Source organism: Rhinatrema bivittatum, chromosome 3 (genome assembly GCF_901001135.1).
Source record: "Rhinatrema bivittatum chromosome 3, aRhiBiv1.1, whole genome shotgun sequence".
In the NCBI taxonomy this organism is placed as follows: Eukaryota; Metazoa; Chordata; class Amphibia; order Gymnophiona; family Rhinatrematidae; genus Rhinatrema; species Rhinatrema bivittatum.
In genome coordinates, this window is record NC_042617.1 from 482,103,592 (window position 1) to 482,125,995 (window position 22,404).

At 43.2% G+C, this 22,404-nt stretch overlaps 1 protein-coding gene across 4 annotated transcripts in view; it reads right to left on the bottom strand.

Moving 5' to 3' along the window:
* The window catches only part of ITSN2 (intersectin 2), a 337,690-nt gene that overhangs the window by 172,076 nt on the left and 143,210 nt on the right, over nt 1–22,404 (bottom strand). For 3 of the 4 annotated variants that reach the window (XM_029596037.1, XM_029596038.1, XM_029596040.1), the window contains exons 16-17: nt 17,297–17,436; nt 15,883–15,963 (exon numbers count right to left, since the gene is read on the bottom strand). In XM_029596037.1, coding sequence (XP_029451897.1) covers nt 15,883–15,963; nt 17,297–17,436 — 221 coding nt within the window. The remainder of the gene's footprint in view (nt 1–15,882; nt 15,964–17,296; nt 17,437–22,404) is intronic. The other variant, XM_029596039.1, reaches the window with a different exon arrangement.

Consider the following 22,404-nt stretch of genomic DNA (forward strand, 5'->3'; position numbering starts at 1 on the left):
TCCATCGAACACACCCTAGAGCGATGGAACTCTCACCTATCGTCAATAAAACACTTACTCTCACAACTATCCCTCACTCTCAATCACACCAAAACTGAAATCCTATACATATCCAGCAAACCCTCCCCACCACCCTCCACCGACCTCTCCACACAACTTCTTACAAACCAAACACTCTCTACAGTTAAAAACCTTGGCACCATGCTAGACAACCAATTAACTTCACAAAACACATCAACAACTTCTAAAAGACGGATTCCACAAACTCAAAATCCTAAGAAAGCTCAAGCCACTGATATACCCACAAGACTTTCGAACAGTTCTACAGGCTCTTCTTTTCTAAACTCGACTACTGTAATGCCTTGCTACTAGGTCTCCCAGCTTCCACCCTCAAACCCATTCAACTACTCCAAAATGCTGCGGCCAGAGCGCTCACAACAGCAGAAGATCAGATCACATCACACCCATCCTCAAAGACATACACTGGCTATCCATCCCTCAGAGAATACAGTACAAGACTCTAACCATCATTCACAAAATCCTCCACAACGACAAAACCAACTGGCTGCCCACCCCCCTTCTCCTCAAACACTGGCCTTCTAAAAACACCGCCCCCAAAAGCCACTCAATGGATATCAACAAGGGAACGAACACTTTCAATTGCCGGCCCCACCCTATGGAACAAACTCCCCACAGAACTAAGAACAGATCCATCCACCCAATCGTTCAAGAAAAATCTTAAAACATGGCTATTCCGCAAAGCTTTCCCAACAACACACACAAACCAACCCCAAACCAGGCCCTAACCTTGCAGTCAGGGTAAACACCACCTACAACCACCACACCAACGAATACTCATCCCTCCATTCAATAGCCATTATGCTCCCCTTAATACATATCTGCCACTCTGTCACGATCTATTCAACATAATTCCCTTGTTACTGTCTTCGATACACCATATATCTAATGTTATTTATTGTTATTGCTATTATTTATGCTGTTTATTCCTTTTATTAATACTGATTATTGCCATTAACACTGTTTTTACTCATATTACTGTTATTCCGCCACGTTACATTTCTCTAATCGTTCTTTGTACCTGACAAAAGGAAACGCCTTGCTTCCTGCACCTTCAAATTATTTGTAAACCGATGTGTTATGTAAATCAAACACCAGTATATAAAAACAAATAAATAAAACAAACAGTGCAACAAGGCAGTGGTGAGAGTCAACAGCACACTAGGCTACTTAGGGACAAGTATATCCAGTAGAAAAACAGATGTGATAATGTGTCTCTATAAATCACTAATGAGACCCTCATCTGGACAGAGGCGTTCAAACCCGGAACCCACATCTCCAAAAGCATACAGAAAGAGTAGAAGCAGTCCAGAGAAAGGCTACCAAAATTTTTCAGTCTGCACTATAAATAGGCTAATTAGATGAAACATGCAGTCATCTGCAGTTGCATACTTCTTTGCTCTGTTTTTATGCCCTTTTTATATGGTCAAAGTGGATTTTCAATAGTCAGTCGCGAAGTGGAAAAGACAATAATGAAAACTGCATTCAGAAAGCTTTTTAAATTCTTTTTAAATTCTTCTGAGGTGATCCTGAATAAGCCAACATCCTACAGTCAAAAAAACAGAGGGCAAAAGTCTAAAGAAACTAATACCAATAGCTCTAACCTTACACAATTTATTCAGAAATAAGGTATTAAAGACAATGAAGAAAACTATGCTGTAAAGATTTTAGCACAGGAAATGTAATGTGTCTTTATTATAAATATGTTGCAGTCTGTATTGAGTAAGCTGGGGAGCAGGAAAGTTACTGGGTAAACTGTACTCAGATATTAAGAGAAACATACCTGGGTAACTTAAGGACAGCATTATATCCGATCAGACTTTCCTGGCTAGTGCTGTATATCAGCATCCCTCCTCCCCTCCCCCCCCCCCCCTCTTCTTTTTATTCAGTTCAATTTTGGCATAGTAGTGACTTATCTAGCTAAAATGCATCCGCTCGGTGGGACAGGGTTTGTCTGGGTACCTCTTGTTTTCAACATTAAATTTATTAAATTAGAACAAATTACAAAGTAAATAACTTTGCACCAGAAATACATTATTTTAATTTTTTATATCCCATTAAATATAAATTCCAAAGCGGTTTACATAAGAATGAAAAGTACAAGAAAAAAAATCCAGAAAAAACAAACTCTCTCATCACATTATTCCAGTATAAAAAAAAAGGATAAGAAACCCAAATAAGAGATTCAAAATGAATAAGAAAAAATAAGAGCCATAGCATGAAAATTTCTACTATGTACTGAAGTCCCTCAAAACTTAACTCTAATTAGGAGCTGGTGAAGATATAACTAACTTCTTTTCACCTATTCAGTTGTCCTGGACCAAAACACACCATTGACATTATATTTTACCGCACACTTGCAAGAATATCCCAGTACAAGAGAGGCCCTCCCCAAGTACAAACCTCTTGATGTAGAGCTAGAAACCCTTTCCTCCTCTCCTAAGTGACCTTAGCTAAATCAGGATAAATTCTAATCATTTGTCCTAAGAAACTAATATTCATATGTTTACAATGCAAGCTCATGATAACACTTCAATCCTGCTCAGAAACAAAAGCTATTAACAGAGCAGACCTTTCATATATCTCAGGAGAAGAATTTTCCAGAAAATCCATAGGAGACTGTCCAGACTGATTCCGTCTGGGTAACTCTTGAGTTACCTTTGAAAAATGACTGTTACTGTCTTTAAAGAATAAACTAAAAAAAATTAGTGTTACCCTTTAATGTTATATTACTTAACAGTAATCAGCAAGTTTACAAAGCAAGGAAAAATTCTGATAAATTTAAACCAATATAAAAATCAATATGCTAATTCTTGAGAATCCTGAGACTGGCATCAAAAATATCTATAGCCTTTTCTTATTCAGTGCTTGATCCATAGTTAGCATAAACAAATTATGGTAATAGAGTTTAAAATTGTACTTGTGAAAGAGCATAGCTGAACAAATCAAAAACATAATATGGGGAAAAACAACAGTAATACGCACACACCAGCACAAAAAAAATGTTAGATAAATTACACTGCAAAACCACATCTACATATAACACAAATGCAGATATAAAGAGGTATGTTCTGCACACAGTAGTTTTATAAATCCACTTATGCAAGAAATCAAAGGCTTGATTCAAGCTGTTTATGAGGCGGTGTATTAGGCAGGCTAGGTACTTTCCCATGCTGGGAAAGTACCTAGCCTGCAGAAGCATGGACGTGTCTGGTGACCCCAGAAAGGGAAGCAGATATTCTTTGCTCAGTTGGTAAAGTACTGTGATGTGCAGAAAGAGTGCAAATGGAAAAACTGGGACACAGGAAACTTTAACACTCAGTTTGGATTGTCTTTGTGAACCGGCTAAGGTTATACAGAAGTCAACTTTCTGCACCATGAATATTTTCTCAAAAGTATTTCCTGAAAATATTTCATAGCTTTTAAGTGAGAATCGTTTCCCACCAATGGGTTTCCCCCAGCATTTGCAACCTGTTAATACAGGAATTAAGTGAAGAGAATAAACAAGTGACAGAAAATTAAATAAGAAAGGAAAATGGGGAAAGAGAACAAAAACGAAGGGAGGGGAGGGGAAGACTGTTGTGCACTGGCCGAGAGAGGGACCTTGGGGTGATAGTGTCTAGCGATCTGAAGACAGTGAACTAAATGTGACAAGGTGATAGCTAAAGCCAGAAGAATCCTGGGCTGCATAGAGAGAAGAATAACCAGTAAGAAAAATAAGAAGAAAATCCATTTGTATAAGTCCTTGGTAGTGAGTTCAGTTCCGGAGACCATAGCTCAAAAGGGATACAAACAGGATAGAGGCAGTCCAGAGAAGGGCAACCAAAATAGTGGGGAGTCTCCATCAAATGACTTGTGAGGAGAGGCTGATGTTCCTAGATATGTACACCCTGGAAGAGAGGAGATACAGGGGCGATATGATACAGACCTTCAGATACCTGAAAGGATTTAATGATGCACAAACTTTGAATCTTTTCCACTGGAAATGAAACAGTAGAACTAGGAGTCATGAAATGAAACTTCAGGGGGTCAACTCAGAACCAACGTCAGAAAATATTTTTTCACGGAGATCATGGTGAATGCCTGGAATGCCCTTTGGGAGGTGGTGAAGACAAAAGCAGTCAAAGAATTCAAAGGGACCTGGGATAAACACTTTGGATCCCTAAAGGCTAAAAGACAGAAATGAAGAAAAGTGTGTGCATGGTGGTAACCTGCTCGGTGCGACAGTTAGTACCCTTATCAGAAGCACAGGGATTACTACCTTGATACTTTTGACACAACTGCAACATCACTCTCCGCTTTGATAGCAGGGGGAAAAAATAGGAATTGGATTCAGACAGCAACCAACACAGGCCACGACTTCTATGATCTGGGGGTACTGATATGCAGACTTAAGGGAAAAAGCACAGGGCTGCTTCTATGGCCAATTCCAAAAGCAAAGGAAATCAACATTGCCAGAATTTTCAGGAAGGCTCCTCACCCAGTAAAAATGTTGCTAGCAGCAATTTTTATGGGCTTGACAGTTGCTTGGTTTTTGATTGTAAATATTTCTGCCTTATCATAAAGATTGGGGGTAACTGCATGGATTACCTTTAAGATAAACCTGGGAGTGACCTACACGCCGTGGTAGATATTACCATATGAAGCTTGCTGGGCAGACTGGATGGACCATTTGGTCCTTTCCTGCCATCATTACTATGCTTTGTTATATTTTTAGACTTGTAGGAGTAAAAATGTGCCATGTTATTTAATGTTATTTGTGAGTCTATGGATATGAACTGTAATCCACAGACAAACAGGCCGATTCAGTAAGATGCGCAGGAGAATAGGTGCTCCGTGTTGAGCGCCTGCTCTCCCAACGCACGCCCAGCCACCTCTCCTGGGTGTGTGATCCTATATTTAAATGAGGCGTCGCGCTAAAAGGAGGCGCTAGGGACCCTTACACGCCCCAGCGCCTCCTTGGCCCAGGAGAGGTGGCTCTGTCAGCGGTTTCAGGAAACCAACACTCAATTTTACGAGCTGTTAAAATTGAGCGTCCGTTGTAACTGGACCGGCCAGCCCTTTTTTTTTTTTTTTTTTTTTAATTTTTGGTTCCTCCAACTTAATATCGCTAGGATATTAAGTCGGAGGATGTACAGAAAAGCAGTATTTTCTTCTTGTCTGAACACATGCATTTGAATGTGATGAGCGATATTAGTTTCTGGGAGAGGGGAGTGGGGTTTGGCACGTGTTTTCAACTCGCTAAACCCCTTACAGTATAAGGGGTAATAGACGCGTGTTGAAAACGTGCGGCCAACCCCGTGTTAGACAGTACGCTCAGCTGATTGCACTTTACAGAATCGGCCTGAAAGTGAGTACAAAATAAAAACTAGTACCTAAAATTTGAGAATCTGCACTTGTGGAGGGCATAAAAGTTCTTATTTGTTTGAAACTAAAGACTAGTGCATGTGTATGGACTTCAGGCTGCCTGGTTTTCAGTTAGAGCATGGGAGTGTAAGGAGGAAAAGTTTGTCTTTTTGACTGCAACAGAAAGAAAAAATCTAAGCACAGTCAAGGAATGGTCAAGTGCTTGGCAGTACCAATTCATAAATTTGTGGTACAGAAATCCAAGGGAGTGATACAAGATAGGGGGTAAAATGTTCCTATGCACCAACCAGGAGAGAGAGCTCAGAGTGATCAAACCTAGAGCTTCTGATTTTTGGATAAAACAATGCCAATGAGAAAACTGGTTCTTATCAAAAAACCCTAAAAACAGGGGAAACTCTGATAATGTTATTCGGTCGTGGTCCTTGAAGAGTAGGTCAATAAGGAGCCCAGGCCCCATCTGCTGAAGAAGTGACACCACAGAGGAGTAGGTCAACGAGGAACCCAAGTCCTGCTATCCCAAGAAGAGACACCACAGAGGAATGTGTGAGCAGGGAGCCCAAGCCACTGCAGGAGGAGTGGACCAACAGGGAAAAGTGAGTGCGATGGGGAAGGAAGGATAAAAGGAAGGGGAGGAGGGAAGTGCAATAGGGAGGAACCCACTCAACCAACCCTCAGAAACCCTCCTAGCCATATATTCCCCCACCTCCCTCAGTCATACACATCCAGCATATACACCACTCCCATCCCATTGCCCTCAGCAACACCCATCCTGCCGGTTTCTCCCCTTCAATCATATGCACACTTAAATAATGAAGGCATGTAAAAATTTGAAGATAAATTGATTTACACCTTATAAAACTGAATACACCTAAAAATGTGCCAAAATTTAGTTTGTCCTATGAAAACACCATTACACATCTAGTTTAAGTATCCACCAAGTAAATCTCATTGTGTGAAAAATAAGCACCTAAATTTACAATTTATAAATATCCAGGATCAGAAGCCCTAATTATATACAATGATTTCAAGAAAGTGGAATAGTGTGACAAGGGATTGGCTGGAGTTGGAGGGATGCTGGAGTGCATAGGGAAAGGTGTTACATATTTGTGCCACAATGGAGTTTTACATTACATACAAGCATGCCTTCTACACAAATAAGCCAAGGAGGTTTATTTCTTTACAAGTGCAGTAAAGAAAACCACTGCTTTTATTAAAAAGGTAAAACAGAGCAATAAGCGATCAGCAACTCAGCTCACACAAACAGGAAGCACACATACAGTGCAGTGTGGAAGCCCTAGTAACTCAAAACTGTTTAGTACCTGTTAACTCAATACAGTCCGGCACAGAGACATGAAACATTTCCAACAAAAAGCATAACCAGAAAAAAAATAAAAATAAAAATTTATATATATATATAAAATAAAAACAAAGGGGCATGTCATCAGCCCTCACACATGGAGTCAGGCACAGAAATTTGATTGCAAAGTTTCTAGAAACATTGAGTATGTCCTGCTAGAAATGAGCAGGCATCCATTCAGGGGTCCCTTCAATCTATAATTTAGCTTAAATTACAAGGGGAGGGGGGAGGAATTTGGGAAGACTGACACCCTCCTGTCCTCAGGGAACACTTATTAAGGAACTCTGCTTTATCCAAGAACAAGCAAAACAGCAGTCCTCCCACATGGTGAATCCTTCGCTATGGACTGCTCCAAACAAAAAAAATGGGAAAATAATCAGTGTCATATCTTTGGGTACTAAAGTGCGCTATGAGAGATATGAGGAGAGGAGAGGGGACAAGAAAGGAAAGGAAGGAAGAAGCAGGCAAGGAGGAAGCCTTGGCACATGGAGGAAGTTAGTACATCATAATGGCCCACCGCCATTTTCACTATTTGGAAAGGAGACTACTCGAAAATATGCTACGTGGAAGGACATCACCTGCAGCCTACAAAATGACTGTAGAACTGATGCAAAGTATTGAGCTCATATTTAGGCACAAATGGAGAGATTTTTTTTTTCTGATTTTCATCCTTTTTTCACAAATTAGTTTCTGGGCTTTAGAGTTCAGAGCTTGAGGTTAAACAAGGAGGAGAGAACTGGTTGTAAATTAAATGGGGAATTTTTAAGCTCATCTGCTCAAGATTATAGAGTACACATGAAAAAGACAACGAAAACTGTTCTACAGTCTAAAGGTAGCAGTTGGGATATGTCCTCATAGTACTGAAAGAAATAATTACGTAGACTAGATGGACTGTTGGTCTTTTCTTCTGTCATCTATCCTGTTTCTACTACCAGATGCCTGGCATTTGGTTAGAACAGGTGGATGCTCAAGGATGGTAACTGGAGTGTTAATATGGTCAGTGAATGATGGAGAAGATGTTAAGATTTACTACTATGTTCACTGTAATGGTCTTAGTTTTTTGCCATCCCTAGGCACTGTTGGTGTCATCATACTCCCCTCTTCTGTAGAGTTGGACAACAGGGAGCAGAAGATTTAAGTTGCAGCCCCACCATTTCTTCTAGTAACTCAAGGACTCTGCAGCAGTAATTAGAACATTCAGAAGCACAGTGGCAAACATTTATAGTTGTTATATTCATTATAAAAATAGTTTTCCAGCCTTGCTCGTGTCTGTATAATTTATTTTGTTTTACAGGGTGAAGAAAAGGGATCTCAAGTATTAGCACAGGAAGAATATCGCACAAATGTGGGGAGGAGAAGATGGTATTTGGAGCAAAGATGGAACAGGAAGGCGAGAGATGAAAGAGGCTGGGAAGGATAAGCAATGGGGAAAACTGAAGAAAAGGGAAAAAATATAAAAGGTATCAGGACCAGGAAGGAGAAATTACTACTTACCTGATAGTTTCCTTTTCTTTAGTACAGACAGATGGATCCAAAACCAGTGGGTTATGCACCTCTACCAGAAGATTGAGATGGAGCAAAGTTGACATCATGGTATATATACCCCTGCACTAATATCAGCATGCCAGTATTTTCTGCAAATGCCAATTGCGGACAAACTAACAAAAACGTGATTATTAACAAACATCCACTCCGGTACGCAGTCAACAGGAAACCACTGAGCTCAGACAAGGAGTGCAACAACACTAGTCTAGGGACTGGATTGACACTTACCAGTACTCCCTGGAATACGGAGCCACGCAGGATGAACATAGCACAACCATTCGGCAGCCAAGGACGGCAACGTGGATCCACCTATCTGTACTAAAGAAAAGGAAATTATCAGATAAGTAGTAATTTTTCCTTTCTTAGCATTCAGACAGGTGAATCCAGAACCAGTGGGATGTACCAAAGCTACTCCCTTACAGGGCAGGAGGCCACCCTTGGTCCAGTCAAAACCGCACGTGCAAAGGCTGCGTCCTCCCGGGCCTGCACATCCAGGCGATAATGCTTAGAAAAGGTATGTAACAAGGACCAAGTCGCAGCTCGGCAAATGTTGATGGGAGACAACAATCTAACCTCCTCCCATGACACTGCCTGAGCCCCAGTGGAAGGAGTCTAAGCCTGACTAGGCAACGGCTGCTCGCAACTACCTCCTTAATCCAGCGGGCTAATGTAGCCCACGACGCCAGCTTGTCCTGTTTACTTATACTATGGAGAACAAACAGGCGATCTGTCTTCCTGAGAGGTTTAGAAACCTCCAAAATATGCCTCTTGATATCTAACAGCTGTAACAGGAGATATTCTTCCATATCGCTTTCTCTGTCCAGAGAGGGCAGGGAAATGGATTGATTCAAGTGAAAATCTGAAACCACTTTTGGCAAAAAGGAAGGAACAATACAAAGTCGCTCGTAGAAATGGCTCCCGGCAAGACAAGGCCTGCACTTCAGACACTAGATGTGCAGAAAAAATTGCCACAAGAAACATCATTTTCAAGGTCAGCATCCTCAAGCAAAGGTTGAAATCGGTAGAAAAGTAGGGCCTGCTAAAAAATCTAAAACTAGATTAAGACTCCAAAAGGACACTGGAAGATGCTGGACTCTTTTCAAGAAACAGGCCACATCTGGATGAGCCAACAAAGATCCACCATTCACCTGTCCTCAGAAAAGGTAAGAGCCGCCACCTGTACCTTTAATGAATTAAGGGCCAACCCTTTACTCAATCCATCCTGCAAAAATTCCAAAATGAGTAGGATCTTAATTGAACTAGGAAGAACCCCTCGATCTTCACACCAAGTCACATAAACTCTCCAAACCCACACATAAGCCAAGGAAGTGGAGAACTTGCGAGTGCGGAGTAAAATGGCAATCACCACAGAGGAATAACCACCTCTTTAAAAGGCGAGCCCTCTCAAGGGCCAAACCATAAGACAGAATAGAGTTGGATCCTCATGAAGAAACAGTCCCTGCTGAAGCAGATCCATGTGTGGCAGACGACGAAGGGGGGCCTCCACCAGGAGTTGTCGCAAATCTGCATACCATGTACGCCTAGGCCAGTCCGGCGCCACCAGGAATACTAGCCCCCTGTGGCCTTCGATCTTGCAAATTATCCTGCCCAGCAAGGGCCACGGAGGAAAGGCATAAAGCAATCCATCTTCCTGCCAGACCTGTATGAGAGCATCTATTCCCAGGGACCACAGATCTCTCCTGCGACTGTAGAAGCGAGGAACCTTCACATTTCGAGAAGTCACCAGCAGGTCTAGGAATGGAAGGCCCCAGCAATCCACAATCAGCTGAAACACCTTGGCTGGCAACACCCACTTTCCTGGTTCCAGACTCTCCCTGCTGAGGAAGTCTTTTCCTGCAAGGTGAGAGGCCGAATCATCTGCAGATGACCTTCTGCCCATTCCATCAGCTGGTCTATTTCCTGCAACATTTGCTGGCTCTTGGTTCCTCCCTGATGATTGATATAGGCCACTGACATCGCATTGTCCAACATCATGCAAACCTTTTGATTCCACAGCCATACTGCCTGAGCCTCCAGGTGATTGATGTTCCAGCAGCACTCTTCGGCATTCCAATGCCCCATGGCTGTTAACTTCAGACAGTGAGCCCCCCAACCATGGAAACTCGCATCTGTCATGAGTATCAGCCAGGCTGGAGAGGACAAGGGAACGCCCTCTCTCAGATGATCCTCCTGCAACCCCACTGGAGGCGGGAGCAGATTTCCATCGGCAAGTGGAGTCGAATCGCATAATCCTGGGACTGCGAGTTCCAAAAAGATAGCAGAGCGCGCTGAAGACGATGCATATGCGTCCTTGTCCACAGTACCACTTCCAGGGTAGCTGCCATCAAACAGAGTACCTGCTAGTAGGACCACACCATCAGGAGAATGGTGTTCATCAACTGACGCACTTGAGACATCAATCTCTGGATCTGAACTTCCAATATGAAAATGCTATCCTGTTCCATATTGAACCGACCCCCAGATACTCCAACGACTGGGATGGTTGAAGATTGCTCTTGGTCAGATTCACCACCCAACTGAGCTCTTGCAATATGGAGATCACCTTGTGTGTCACCAGGCGGCTCTCTTCCTGAGACTTGACTCTAATCAGCCAGTCATCCAAATATGGGTGCACCAGGATTCCTTCTTTTTGCAAAGCCGCTGCTACCACCACCATAATCTTGGAAAATGCTCTGGGAGTGGTGGCGAGACCAAAAGGCAGCACCCGAAACTGATAATGGCACCCCAACACCGCAAGTCATTGGTTTTCCAATCGGATGGGAATATGAAGGTAAGTCTCTGCCCGACGTCTCCACTCTGCCCTCCTTACCTCTCTGGCGACTCCTCCCATGGTTGACGGACGTTTGGCTACCACGGCATCTGCCTGCCATCCTCTCCGGCGTCCCCGGTACGGCTTGGGCGCTGCCTCCCGCCATGCTGTCCAGCTGCCTTAGGGCACGCGCGCCAAGCAGCCCTGCTTCAAATACTTTCTTTGGCACGACCTCAGGGGCTTCCCCCTGTGATGATGTCACGCATCACGGATACAAATAGCCTACACTACTGCTAGCTAATCGAATTAGCAAGGTCAGGTATTTGTACTTGTGAACTCCTTACAGATGGGATTCGCTCTCCGTACCTAGCTACTCCTCTGCATCTCCATTATTGGACTTACTTTATTTGGGGTACCTGCTCCTCGGGGGCCTCTCTCTTCTCTTTCAGGTCGCTGTCTGGAACCGGTACTCACTCCTCGAGGGCCCATGTTCCTGGACTCGCTGCCTGGACTTCACTTCTGCCTGGAAGGTACCGCTGCCTATACCATCAGTGAGTTACCATCTACTTCTCTCAGAGCTGTTCCCTGGAACCAGGTACTCACTCCTTGAGAGCCTGCCTTTACTTCAGGTCCTGTGTTCCCTAATGAGAAAAACCGCTGTGTGAGTACTCAACCAATGAGGCTCTATTCCAGAACCCTGCATATACTTAATTGTACTCACTATCTCAGTTTCTCTTCACTACAGCACAGCCATTGTGGGATCGTTGTTCGAGAGCCCTGAGGAACTACAAGCCCAGCCAGGCTTCATCTCTGCTCACTACTGCCACCTTTGGTGGCTCCTCAATACTGTTAATAAAAGATCTATCTGTGTTGTGTGTCCTAAGCTGAGCCTGACCCTGTGCTCCCAAACAAGAGCAAGCCTTTAAAGGGCATCTTGGTAAGATTGGCTTTGGAAGCTGTGCCAGCGGACCAATTTCGCAACCAGAGTTGACACCTGACCACTATCACCGAAGCCACTCCTTTGGCCAAGGTCTGGACTAAATCACAGCCTGTGTCTGCTAAAAAGGCAGCAGAGAGCTCCATAACCACTCTGGAATTCCCTCCAGACTCATCAACCTCCTGAGAGAGAAATAGGCAAGATCTCACCACAAGGGCACAACAGGAGTCAAACTGTAAATTCATAGCCACTGCCTCAAAGGCTTGCTTAAGAATAGCCTCAATCCTTCTATCATGTACATCCCTCAAGGACGCTCCTCCCTCTACGGGGATAGTTGTCTGCTTAGGCATGGCACACACCAGAGCATCCTCTTTGGGAAAACGCAAACACTCTCTCACAGCGGGATCCAGGGGGTACAGACCTTCAAGTGTCAGACCCCCTTTAAAATTTGCCTCTGGGCATCCCATTCCAGATCAATCAATTCCTAGATGGCATCCATCAGTGGGGAAGAAACAAGAGGCTTTACATAAGGAAACCAAAATGGGATTCTTCCTCGGCTTGGACATAGCATCCAAACCAGGAGCACCCAGCTGTTTCAAGGTCTGGGAAATCAGGGCCGGCAATTCATCTCTATGAAAGAACTGCAACATGATTCAATATGGTTCTAACCCTGGAGGAATTGCCCCATTTTCCAGGAAATTAGGATCAATCTCATCATCAGTGCCATCTGTATTCCTGTCGGGAACACCCGCAGGGAGCCGAGGAGAGTGTAGATCTGAGTAATGAGGCTGCAGTCAGTTGATATCTAGAAAGCAAGTTTTATTAATGAAAAGACAAAAAGGAGAGAAGAACAAAAAATAAAAGGGAAATAAAAAGGTAATTTGTTCCCCGGAGTAGCAAGGTGGTATACAGCAACGATGTAAGCTCCAAGGCTACTCAGCTTTCTTGATGTGTGCACAACTTTTTAAACCTTTCCATGTGTCCAATCAGAATGCGTCGTCAACATTCCTGGGTGTTTCTTGTTCCCAGTTACCAATAGGACTTGTTATTCCTAATCCAATCAGGTCCAGCCTTGGGGGTATTGGCTCCTTTTCGCGCCGAAACAGGATGTTCTTTGTTTCACAAGAGAGTCAGGTAAACTAGCCAGAACTGGTTTCTTAAAAGCACATTGTCACAATGTGAAAATGTTGCAGATATGTTAAAATTGCATTCTTCATACACATACATGAGCCCCGGCGCTTAAGCATAGGACTGGAAGAGAGTCCGACCAGACAGAAATGGGGGAAGTGGAGGACTGCACGGCTTGTAAGCCTTGAAAAAATTTCACCCAAGAAAAAAGCAGCCAGGTCCAGACCAAGCCCAGAAAAAACTGGAGCTGGTCACACAGAACTGCCCTCGCCAGCGGAGGAGCCAGTCAAGGGAGAACCAAGATCTGGCATTCCCCCAGTCAAGGCTGTGACAACCCAATCATCAGAATGGGAAGAGCCAGGCTAAGCAAAATCCAAGGAAGACAACTTTCCCTGAGCATCTGAGTAGCGATGACACAGGTTAGAAGCCAGGTCAGGCTGAGAAGCCCTAATATGACAGGCAACACAAATAGGAAGACACTTAGGCTTCTTGTTACCAGCACCATTGCTGTGGTAAATGTATGTCGGAATGGCTCACGCTCAAAAATGAAATGCGCCCAAAAAATAAGTGCCTAGAAGAAAGTGCGGCAAGGCACACACACAACCTGTGCGCCAAGTTAAGCATACAAAAAGGTTTGTGCGCTTAAAAGCAAGCGGGGAACAAACGCCAGCACAGCGCACCGAGAACGGAGACCGAAGAAATCCTGAAACTCCTCTAACTCTCTCTGATTCAGGTAAAACTTTCTTTTTTTTTTTTTTTTATGCCTCACCTGAGCTCAGCACTTACACGCTGAGTACAGAGACGGTCTCCGGCTGCGGGGGAGAGGGCATCTGCCGTCACCGCCGCACTCTGCCTCCTGCACCTATTGCCTTCTAGCTGTACTATCAGTTAAGTCCACGCTGGGAAACTCAGCTACCGAACCAAGGCACACCTCTGAAGGACCACAGAAATCGCCTCAGGAATTCTCAACTGGGAGAGGACCTTTAGGTATCATGGCAGGAGAGTGCGGCTTTCTTTTTTCTGAATTTAGAATTTCAAATTTCTCCTTTCAAAAAGTTCAAAGCAATACCCATAGGGTGATGCGCGTCCACCATCTGCTGGAGACAGAGAATACTGGCAGGCTGGGGTCACTGCAGGGTTATGTAAACTGTGAGATCAGCTTGCTCCATCTCCTGACAGGGCAGCATAAACACACTGGTCCTGAGTCCATCTGTTTACACGCTAGGAAATGCAGGAATCCTAGGTTTACACTAAACAATGCACTTCCAAGTGTTACATAGGTAATAGCCTACTTTACGCTAGAAGTGGCCGGGATAGCTGAGAAGAGCAATCCCAGCACACAGAAGAGGGGGCCATTTTGGGAGGTAATGGGTTGGTGGGAGGGTATCAGCCAGGGGTGGGGTAGGGGGATGAGTGAGGGGCTGAGGAGGGATAGTTAAAATATTTTTAGCAGGGAGGGAGGGGAGAGGGGAGGTCTGGGCCGGCGGCGATTGTTGGATGAAAATTTTAAACTTTCCAATTTGTAAAGACTTGAGCCAGCTTGTGGGGACAGCCAAGGGGATAGGGGGGTACATATATCTGATGGTGGAGAGGTAGACATTGGGCCAGGAGGCCTGCGATTTGTGGTTATTTTTCCCTAAGGTGCACTACTTACCCGGATATCTCTGAAGATATCCAGATAAATTGTGAGTTATCCAGTCATTCAAGGCCAGATAACTTTAGGCTTAACCGGCTATATTCAATCATTGGCCGGTTTATATCCCACTGAATATACTGGACAAGTTATCCAGCTAACTGTTGCCAGATAACTTGTCCTTCAAACGACCTACTGAATATTGGCCTCTGTGTGTTCTGAAACAGTAGGCAAAGTATGATTTTCATGGGTTGTTTATCATGATGTTTTCCACATACAGAAGAAAATGGCACTTCTTCTTGCCTTTTCTGCTAGTGTAAACACTTCTGCATAATTCAGTTATGGCAAAGTTTGGGGGTAGTTCATACTGTGAACACTGCCCAAAATTTAGCTCTACCAATAATAAACTCAGTATTTTAACATGTCATTTCCTGCTGAAATTGAACAGTAATATAAAATAATCTAATAGGTGAGAGTTGTTCATACAGAACAATTTTCCTAACTATGGAAAACAGATTTTTCTTTCAGCAATTTTTGAGTGCCATGAAAGTTGTACATCAGGAAGGAAATGCCAGTCTAGTAAAGAGTAAAATAAGCAGTGTGAGGCTTTGCAAACAAGCTATTTTATACCATGAACCTAAACCCATAAATAAGGTTCACAAGTTTTTTCAATGTGTTTGTTACAGAGAGAGACCTGGACCAGTCAGATTTTATGGCATGCTCGCATACATTTGTTTTGGATTGTTAGGTGCATAGAAAACAATAATATATAAGCAACTTAAACCATGCAATTTGAAAATAAAATATTTGCTAATTCTCTAATTGCATACATTTTTGTTTTAGCATATGGGGCTGCTGATCTTCTATTTTAGGTAATGCAAATCTTGACTTGTTCAAAGTCTTCTCAGTAGCCCCCCACACACAGACACACACACAGACTCCAGGGATATTTATAGGTGTAAGCTTTTAAGTAAGTGTGAAAGCCAAATTATCAGCAAGGAAAAAAGCTCAAGCACAGAAAGTTACTGAAGAACTCAAAGTAAGAAAAGCAAAGAGTGGAAAATAACCTTAAGTAAGAGGAAGAGGTTGTTGAGGCAGCTTAGCAGAGACAAAAGGCACTGAAGAACAGATTCATCCATATTCTCACACTGCAAGATAAGGCAGATAACATTTAAAAAAAAAAAATCTTTTGCAGTCATCTTTTTTGAATTCCTGGGAATATTATAAACAGCTATAAAAACATAGATGGCTTTTAATATAACTGATATCATTTAGTGCTCACATTTGCCATTGCACACCAAGTCCTTCCAATCAACATGACTTTGCCCTCCCACTCTCTGACCAGGAATCTTTTTTATCCCCTTTAATGGATGTCTGTACATATCTATTCATCAGTAGCCAGGAGTTAAACAATGTGCTTGAAGGTGGCAAAAAAAAAAAAGATAAAATAGTTCAAACTGAACAATCCCACTGTTACAATGGAACTATTAACCAGAGCACAGGGCATTACAGTTTCTTTTTTTCTGGACTCAGTGTTATGATCAGTATGTAACAGTTTGTATCTTTCTGGAAAGACCTGGAATTGTTATGTAGCTTCATTATTTTTTCCACATTTAAAAAATGGATTTTAAAATGAAATGAATATCTAAAAATCTACTTTAAAGAAAGAAGTTTCTCAATTTTAAAAAGTTGCACTGCAGTTTTGGGAAGAGTTGTAGTTTCTCTCTGTTACTTTGCATATTGCGTTTGTGAGGGCTTTTCTTTTTTATTTGTTGTTTTGTTTAAACAGATGTTTGGGCTTTAATGCTGTTTTTACTTCTTATTGGTTGTATTATTGATTATATATTGATTTTTATGTACCATGCCTTGAGCATAGTGTGTATTAAATGTGCTAATTTAAATCAATTACTGGTGCTCACTGGACTATGAGTGGATAGAGGATGGACAGAAAACTATAACACCAGAGTGGCTTCCTAGAATGGACTATAGAAAAATAGAGGCAAAGATTGTTTGTCTTTGTCCATGTTTTTTGGCCTCTAAAAAAAAATGACCGGTATTATTCTATACCACAATTTGGCATGTCAACATAGCTCACTAGTTGGCCATTATGAAATAACCCTTTAAAATGGCTCAAGATTCGGTTCTATTTTTACTTTTAAATCAGTGCAAACAAAATGGCCTCTGTACTATTACCCAGCACCTTATCACAATATGACTCAAAGTGCAATATAGGTTGAAGTCAAGTTACACTAATGTACCTGAATGTGAGGTGAATCAGGCTGGCACAACTTTATTTCACTGGTTCCTACAGAACATGCCCTCTTATTCACAATGCCATTCTCATTAGTACTGTTAGTGCTGAAACTTTTTTGGGACTGCCATGCCACGTCTAATATCAGCTAACAAACTCACTCTCTTTTTTTTTTTTTTTGTTTTCAGGCTTTGCTGTAGAGAGCTGGCTCATTGACAGAAGAATCCTACCTTGAGCTGATTGTTGAAAGAATTCATCTCGGAAAGTTTGGCTGCCGTTTCCTTTTCCAGAGCATCCAGTTGGTCTCTGAGTCTTTGGCATATTCCTTCTTTTTCTGATGATTTCTTGAATATTGAATCAATGCCTATATCTGAAAGAGAACAACATCTACAAATGTTGCACTTTCTTTAAGATATTCTATAGTTCCTTGTTTACAGCAATTACAGATTATGCTTGCATGCTTATTATGGGGCCTTGAAAAAAATGTGCAAAAATCCAAAATAAGTTTAATATTAAAGCAGTGTCTGAAAATGTACTGAAGACCAAAGTGCATTCACTAACAAAGTTAATAAAAAAAAGTTTCAATGCAATCAAAATAGCAGATACTAGAATATTGGTAAAACAGTTTTTGAAGTGTCAAGCCGCATTTTCCTGACAAAGGGATGAAGGGACTCTGCTGGGAGGGAGGAATCCCTGTAGATGAACCATCTGATTCTGGAACTAGAATATGCATATATTGTTTAACAGAAGTGGATTTGGAATAAACAAACTTTTTAGGCTGATTAGTGCCAATATTTATATCTCAGCGCAGAGAAGCTGATGGTGCAGACAAAGATATGGTACCTGTGAAAATTCTGCACTAAAGAGTGAGGGCACCAAAGGTGCTTTTCTATCCACTAATATACTGTCAGCACCTCCAGGGCCCATTTTTGGCACCAAACACACAGGAGCCAAACAACCATGTTCTGATCCCTTTAGAAGAAGGAAATGGCGCCTGCACTGAGATTTATCTGAGTCATGGTGCTTAGCAGAAGTTGACAATGCCTTTTTGATTTAGGTGATGGACCCTTAGCTGGTGACATTTCTTCTCTGTTGATCCAGAGGCCTGAGAAGTGGTTAAAGATTCTTTTAACATGTAGCTTCTGCATCTTCTGAACCCTGGGTGACATTCGAGCACAGGCAGTACAATTAGGAACATCATGCTACAGGCCTAAGCAGCAAATACAGTGCTCATGCTGGTTGGCTAAGGACATCTTGTAGGAACAGTGGGGATACTTTTTGAAGCCCAGTATTTTTCACCATCATGAAGAGAGCTGAAGTCAGGTCAAACTCAATTTTGGAAATTTGAGGTATTAAAATGAGAAATTACTACTTACCTGATCATTTCCTTTTCTTTAGGATAGTCAGATGAATCCAGAACAAGTGGGTTATGCACCTCTACCAGCAGATGGAGACAGAGCAAACGGATGTCACAGTACTTATACCCCCTGTAGTGATGACAGCCTGCCAGTATTGTCTTTCAAAGAACTGTGGACAGACTAGCAAAAATCTTGATTAAAACAAGTAACCATTTCAATACTCAGCTAACAGCCAGCAATGAGTGCAGACAAGAATGTATAAACAGTCTAGGGACTGGATTAACACTTAACAGTAATCCATGTAACACATAGTCACACAAGAGGACCAAACATTTGGCAGCCACGGGAAGGAGGCTGGATTCATCTGACTGTCCTAAAGAAAAGGAAATGATCAGGTAAGTAATAATTTCTCATTTCTTAGTGTCTAGTCACATGAATCCAGAACAATTGGGATGTACCCAAGCTACTCCTGAATAGGGCGGGAGGCTGCCCGCAGTCTAGTCAAAACCGCATGTGCAAATGCTGCATCCTCCCAGTCCTGCACATCCAGACAATAATACCTGGAAAGGTGTGTAAGGAGGGCCATGTCACAGCTCGGCAAATGTCGACAGGGGACAACAATCTAACTTCTGCCCATGAGACTACTCGAGCCCTAATGGTATGAGCCCTAATCTGACTAGGGAACGGCTTCCCAGCATCCATGAATGCAGCCGTAACTACCTCCTTAATCCAGTGAGCTATCATAGCCTGCGAGGCCGGCTCTCCCTGCCTAGTACCACTGTGAAGAACAAACAGGCGAACCGACTTCCAGAAAGGCTTAGAAACCTCCAGATACCTGACAAATTGCCTCTTGACATCCAAGGTTCGCAACAGACGATACTCCTCCACACCTTTCTCTGTTCGGCAGAGAGATGGACTGATTCAGGTGAAACTCAGTGACCACCTTTGGTAAAAAGGAAGGAACAGTATGCAACTGTACTTCTCCTGAAGGAATGGCTCATGGCAAGACATATCCTGGAATTTGGAAACCCTACACCCAGAACAAATTGTCACAAGGAACACAGTTTTCAAGGACAGGGAATGCAGTGGTCTAAACTTAGGGCCTGCCAAGAAAACCAATACTAATTAAGACTCCAAAGGGGCACCGGAAACTGCAAGGGAGGACGAAGATGGTTCACTCTTTTCAGAAAACGGCCACAACAGGATGAGCCAACAAGGAACCACCATTTACCCGACACCTGAAACAGGCGAGAGCCGCTACTTGCTCCTTTAAGGAAACGAGAGCCAAGCCTTTATTCAAGCCACCCTGCAAAACATCCAAAATGAGTGGAACCTTGACCAAGGAAGAAAGAGTACCTCGATCCTTACACCAGGCCTCAAACACTCTCCAAACCCACACATAAGCCAAGGAAGTGGAGAACTTTCTAGCTCTCAGTAAGGTGGAAATCACCACCGCAGAGTATCCCCGCTTCAGCAAGCGAGCCCTTTCAAGGGCCATAACATAAGACAAAATGTAGTCAGATCTTCTTGAAGGACAGTTCTCTGCTGCAACAGGGTCCTGTGCGCCAGAAGTCAAAGAGGCGAGTCCACTAGGAGCCTCCACAGATCCACAAACCAGGGTCTCCTGGGCCAGTCTGGAGCTACCAAGAGCACCATCCCTCTGTTGTGCTCGATCCTTCGAACCAATCTGCCCAACATGGGCCATGAATGAAAGGCATAAAGTAACTTGTCTTCCGGCCACTCCTGCACTAGGGCATCAATCCCCAATAATTTCAAATTTCTCCTGTGGCTGAAGAATTGCTAAACTTTCACATTGCGTGAAGTCGCCAGGAGGTCTAAGAATGGAAGGCCCCAGCAATCCAGAATCCACTGAAACGCCTCGTTTGACAATGCCCACTCTCTGAGATCCATACTCTCTTCACTGAGAAGTCTGTCCTTACGTTGTCTCTTCCTGCTATGTGCAAGGCTGAGATCATCTGGAGATGCACTTCTGCCACAATCGTTGAATTGCCTGACATTATTCGGACCGATCAACCTTGCAGCCTATCACCTAACTGTAAACATGCCAACCCGACCATCCTGGCTTCCAGTCTGAGTGATGTTCCAGAGAGACTTTTCTGTATTCCAGCATCCTTGCGCAGCCAGCTTCTGACAGTGAGCTCCCCAACCAAGGAGACCCATGTCTGTTGTCAGTACTAGCCAATCTGGTGGGGCTAGGGAGACTCCCTTCCTTAGATGATCCACTCGCAGCCACCACTGCAGCTGGGAGGAGACCTCCATCGGCAAGTGGAACCGAATCAAATAGTCCTGAGACTGCAGATTTCATCGAGACAGCAGGGAGCGCTGCACAATATGCATATGCACCCTTACCCACGGCACCATTTCCAGGGTTGCAGCTATTAAGCCAAGTACCTGTAGGTAAGATCACACAGTTTGACGCAGAGAGTGTTCATCAACAGACGGAACAGTGCCTGCAACTTCTAAAATTCGAGATTCTGGTAGGAAAACCTTGCCCAGCTTTGAGACAAACCGAACCCTGAGGTATTACAACAACTGAGCAGGCTGAAGATTTCTTTTGTCCAGGTTCAATACCCAGCCGAGCTCCCACAACAGGGAAATTACCTTGCAAGTCACCAGGCTCTTCCAGCGACTTAGTAAGAATCAGCCAGTCATCTAAATACAGGGGTACTAGTGTTCCATCCCTTCTCAACTCTGCAGCAACAACTACCATTACCTTGGAAAAGGTTCAGGGAGCGGTGGCCAGATCAAAGGGCAGAGCCTGAAACAAAGTGGTGTCCCAGAACTGTGAACCACAGGATGCGCTAGTGTTCTAATCAGATGGGAATGTGGAGATACGCCTCAGAGAGATCCAGAGAGGTCAGAAATCCCCCTGACAGTAAGGCCATTATCACAGAGTGAACAGTTTCCATGCAAAAATGCTTCACTTGCAGAGAACAGTTGACACCTTTGAAGTCCAGGATGGGACAAAAAGAGCTAGTAGATCCAAACGTTTGGCACAACGAAATAAATGGAATATCGCCCCAAATTTCCTTGAGACTTGGGCACTGGGACCACAGCCCCAGACTGAGGAACCTTGCCAATGTACCCTCCACTGCCTGCGTCTTCTGCGGGGAGTGGCAGGGAGACTCCATAAATACGTCCCGAGGAACACTGCGGAATTCCATCGCATATCCTTCTCGTATCACCTCCAGGACCCACTGATCCAATGTGATTTCGATCCACCTCTGATAAGAGAGAGAGAGGCGACCCCCTATCTCCTGATCCCGGGGGTAGGTCGACAAACCCTGATTGGGAGCTTCAGGAGGTTCCACTACCTGAGCATGCGTCTCTTCTGGGTTGTCAGGGACAAAAAGCTTACTGGAAATTCCATCACCAATACTAGCCAAACTTCACATTACTCGTGAGTGTGCTTTCTCTGTCGCAGCACCAACCTTATGGAAGTAATTTCCAACAGAAAGCAGACAATGTGATTCACTTAACCAATTTAGAAAATTCATTAAGACCTTTTTATTTAATTTAGTTTATGGTTAAGTTTGTTTTTATCATTTAACTCTTATCTTTATCAACTGTTTAACTTAATATTTCTTATTTTTTTGCACCATTGTAATATATATTAATTTATTTTAATTTTGTCTGTTTTATTTCTTGTTTTCTGATTCAAATTGTGTATGTCATTTTGCTCACAGTCTAGGCCTTTTAGTGTTAGGTGATCTATAAATCTTAATAAATGTAAATGGGTCAAGTTCTCTGAAAAATCACTCCTCTATAGGATTGAAAACGTTTGGATCTACTAGCATGACCTCTCATGGTAAAGGAACGCTGCACCTGCTTCTTATCCTCTGGCAAACAAAGAACCAGAGATGTGCCCCAGTCACTGGTCAGTTCCTCCAACTCACTCCAAACAAAAGTGAGCCATTAAAGGGCAACCTGGAGAAGCTAGCCTTGGAGATCATAATGGC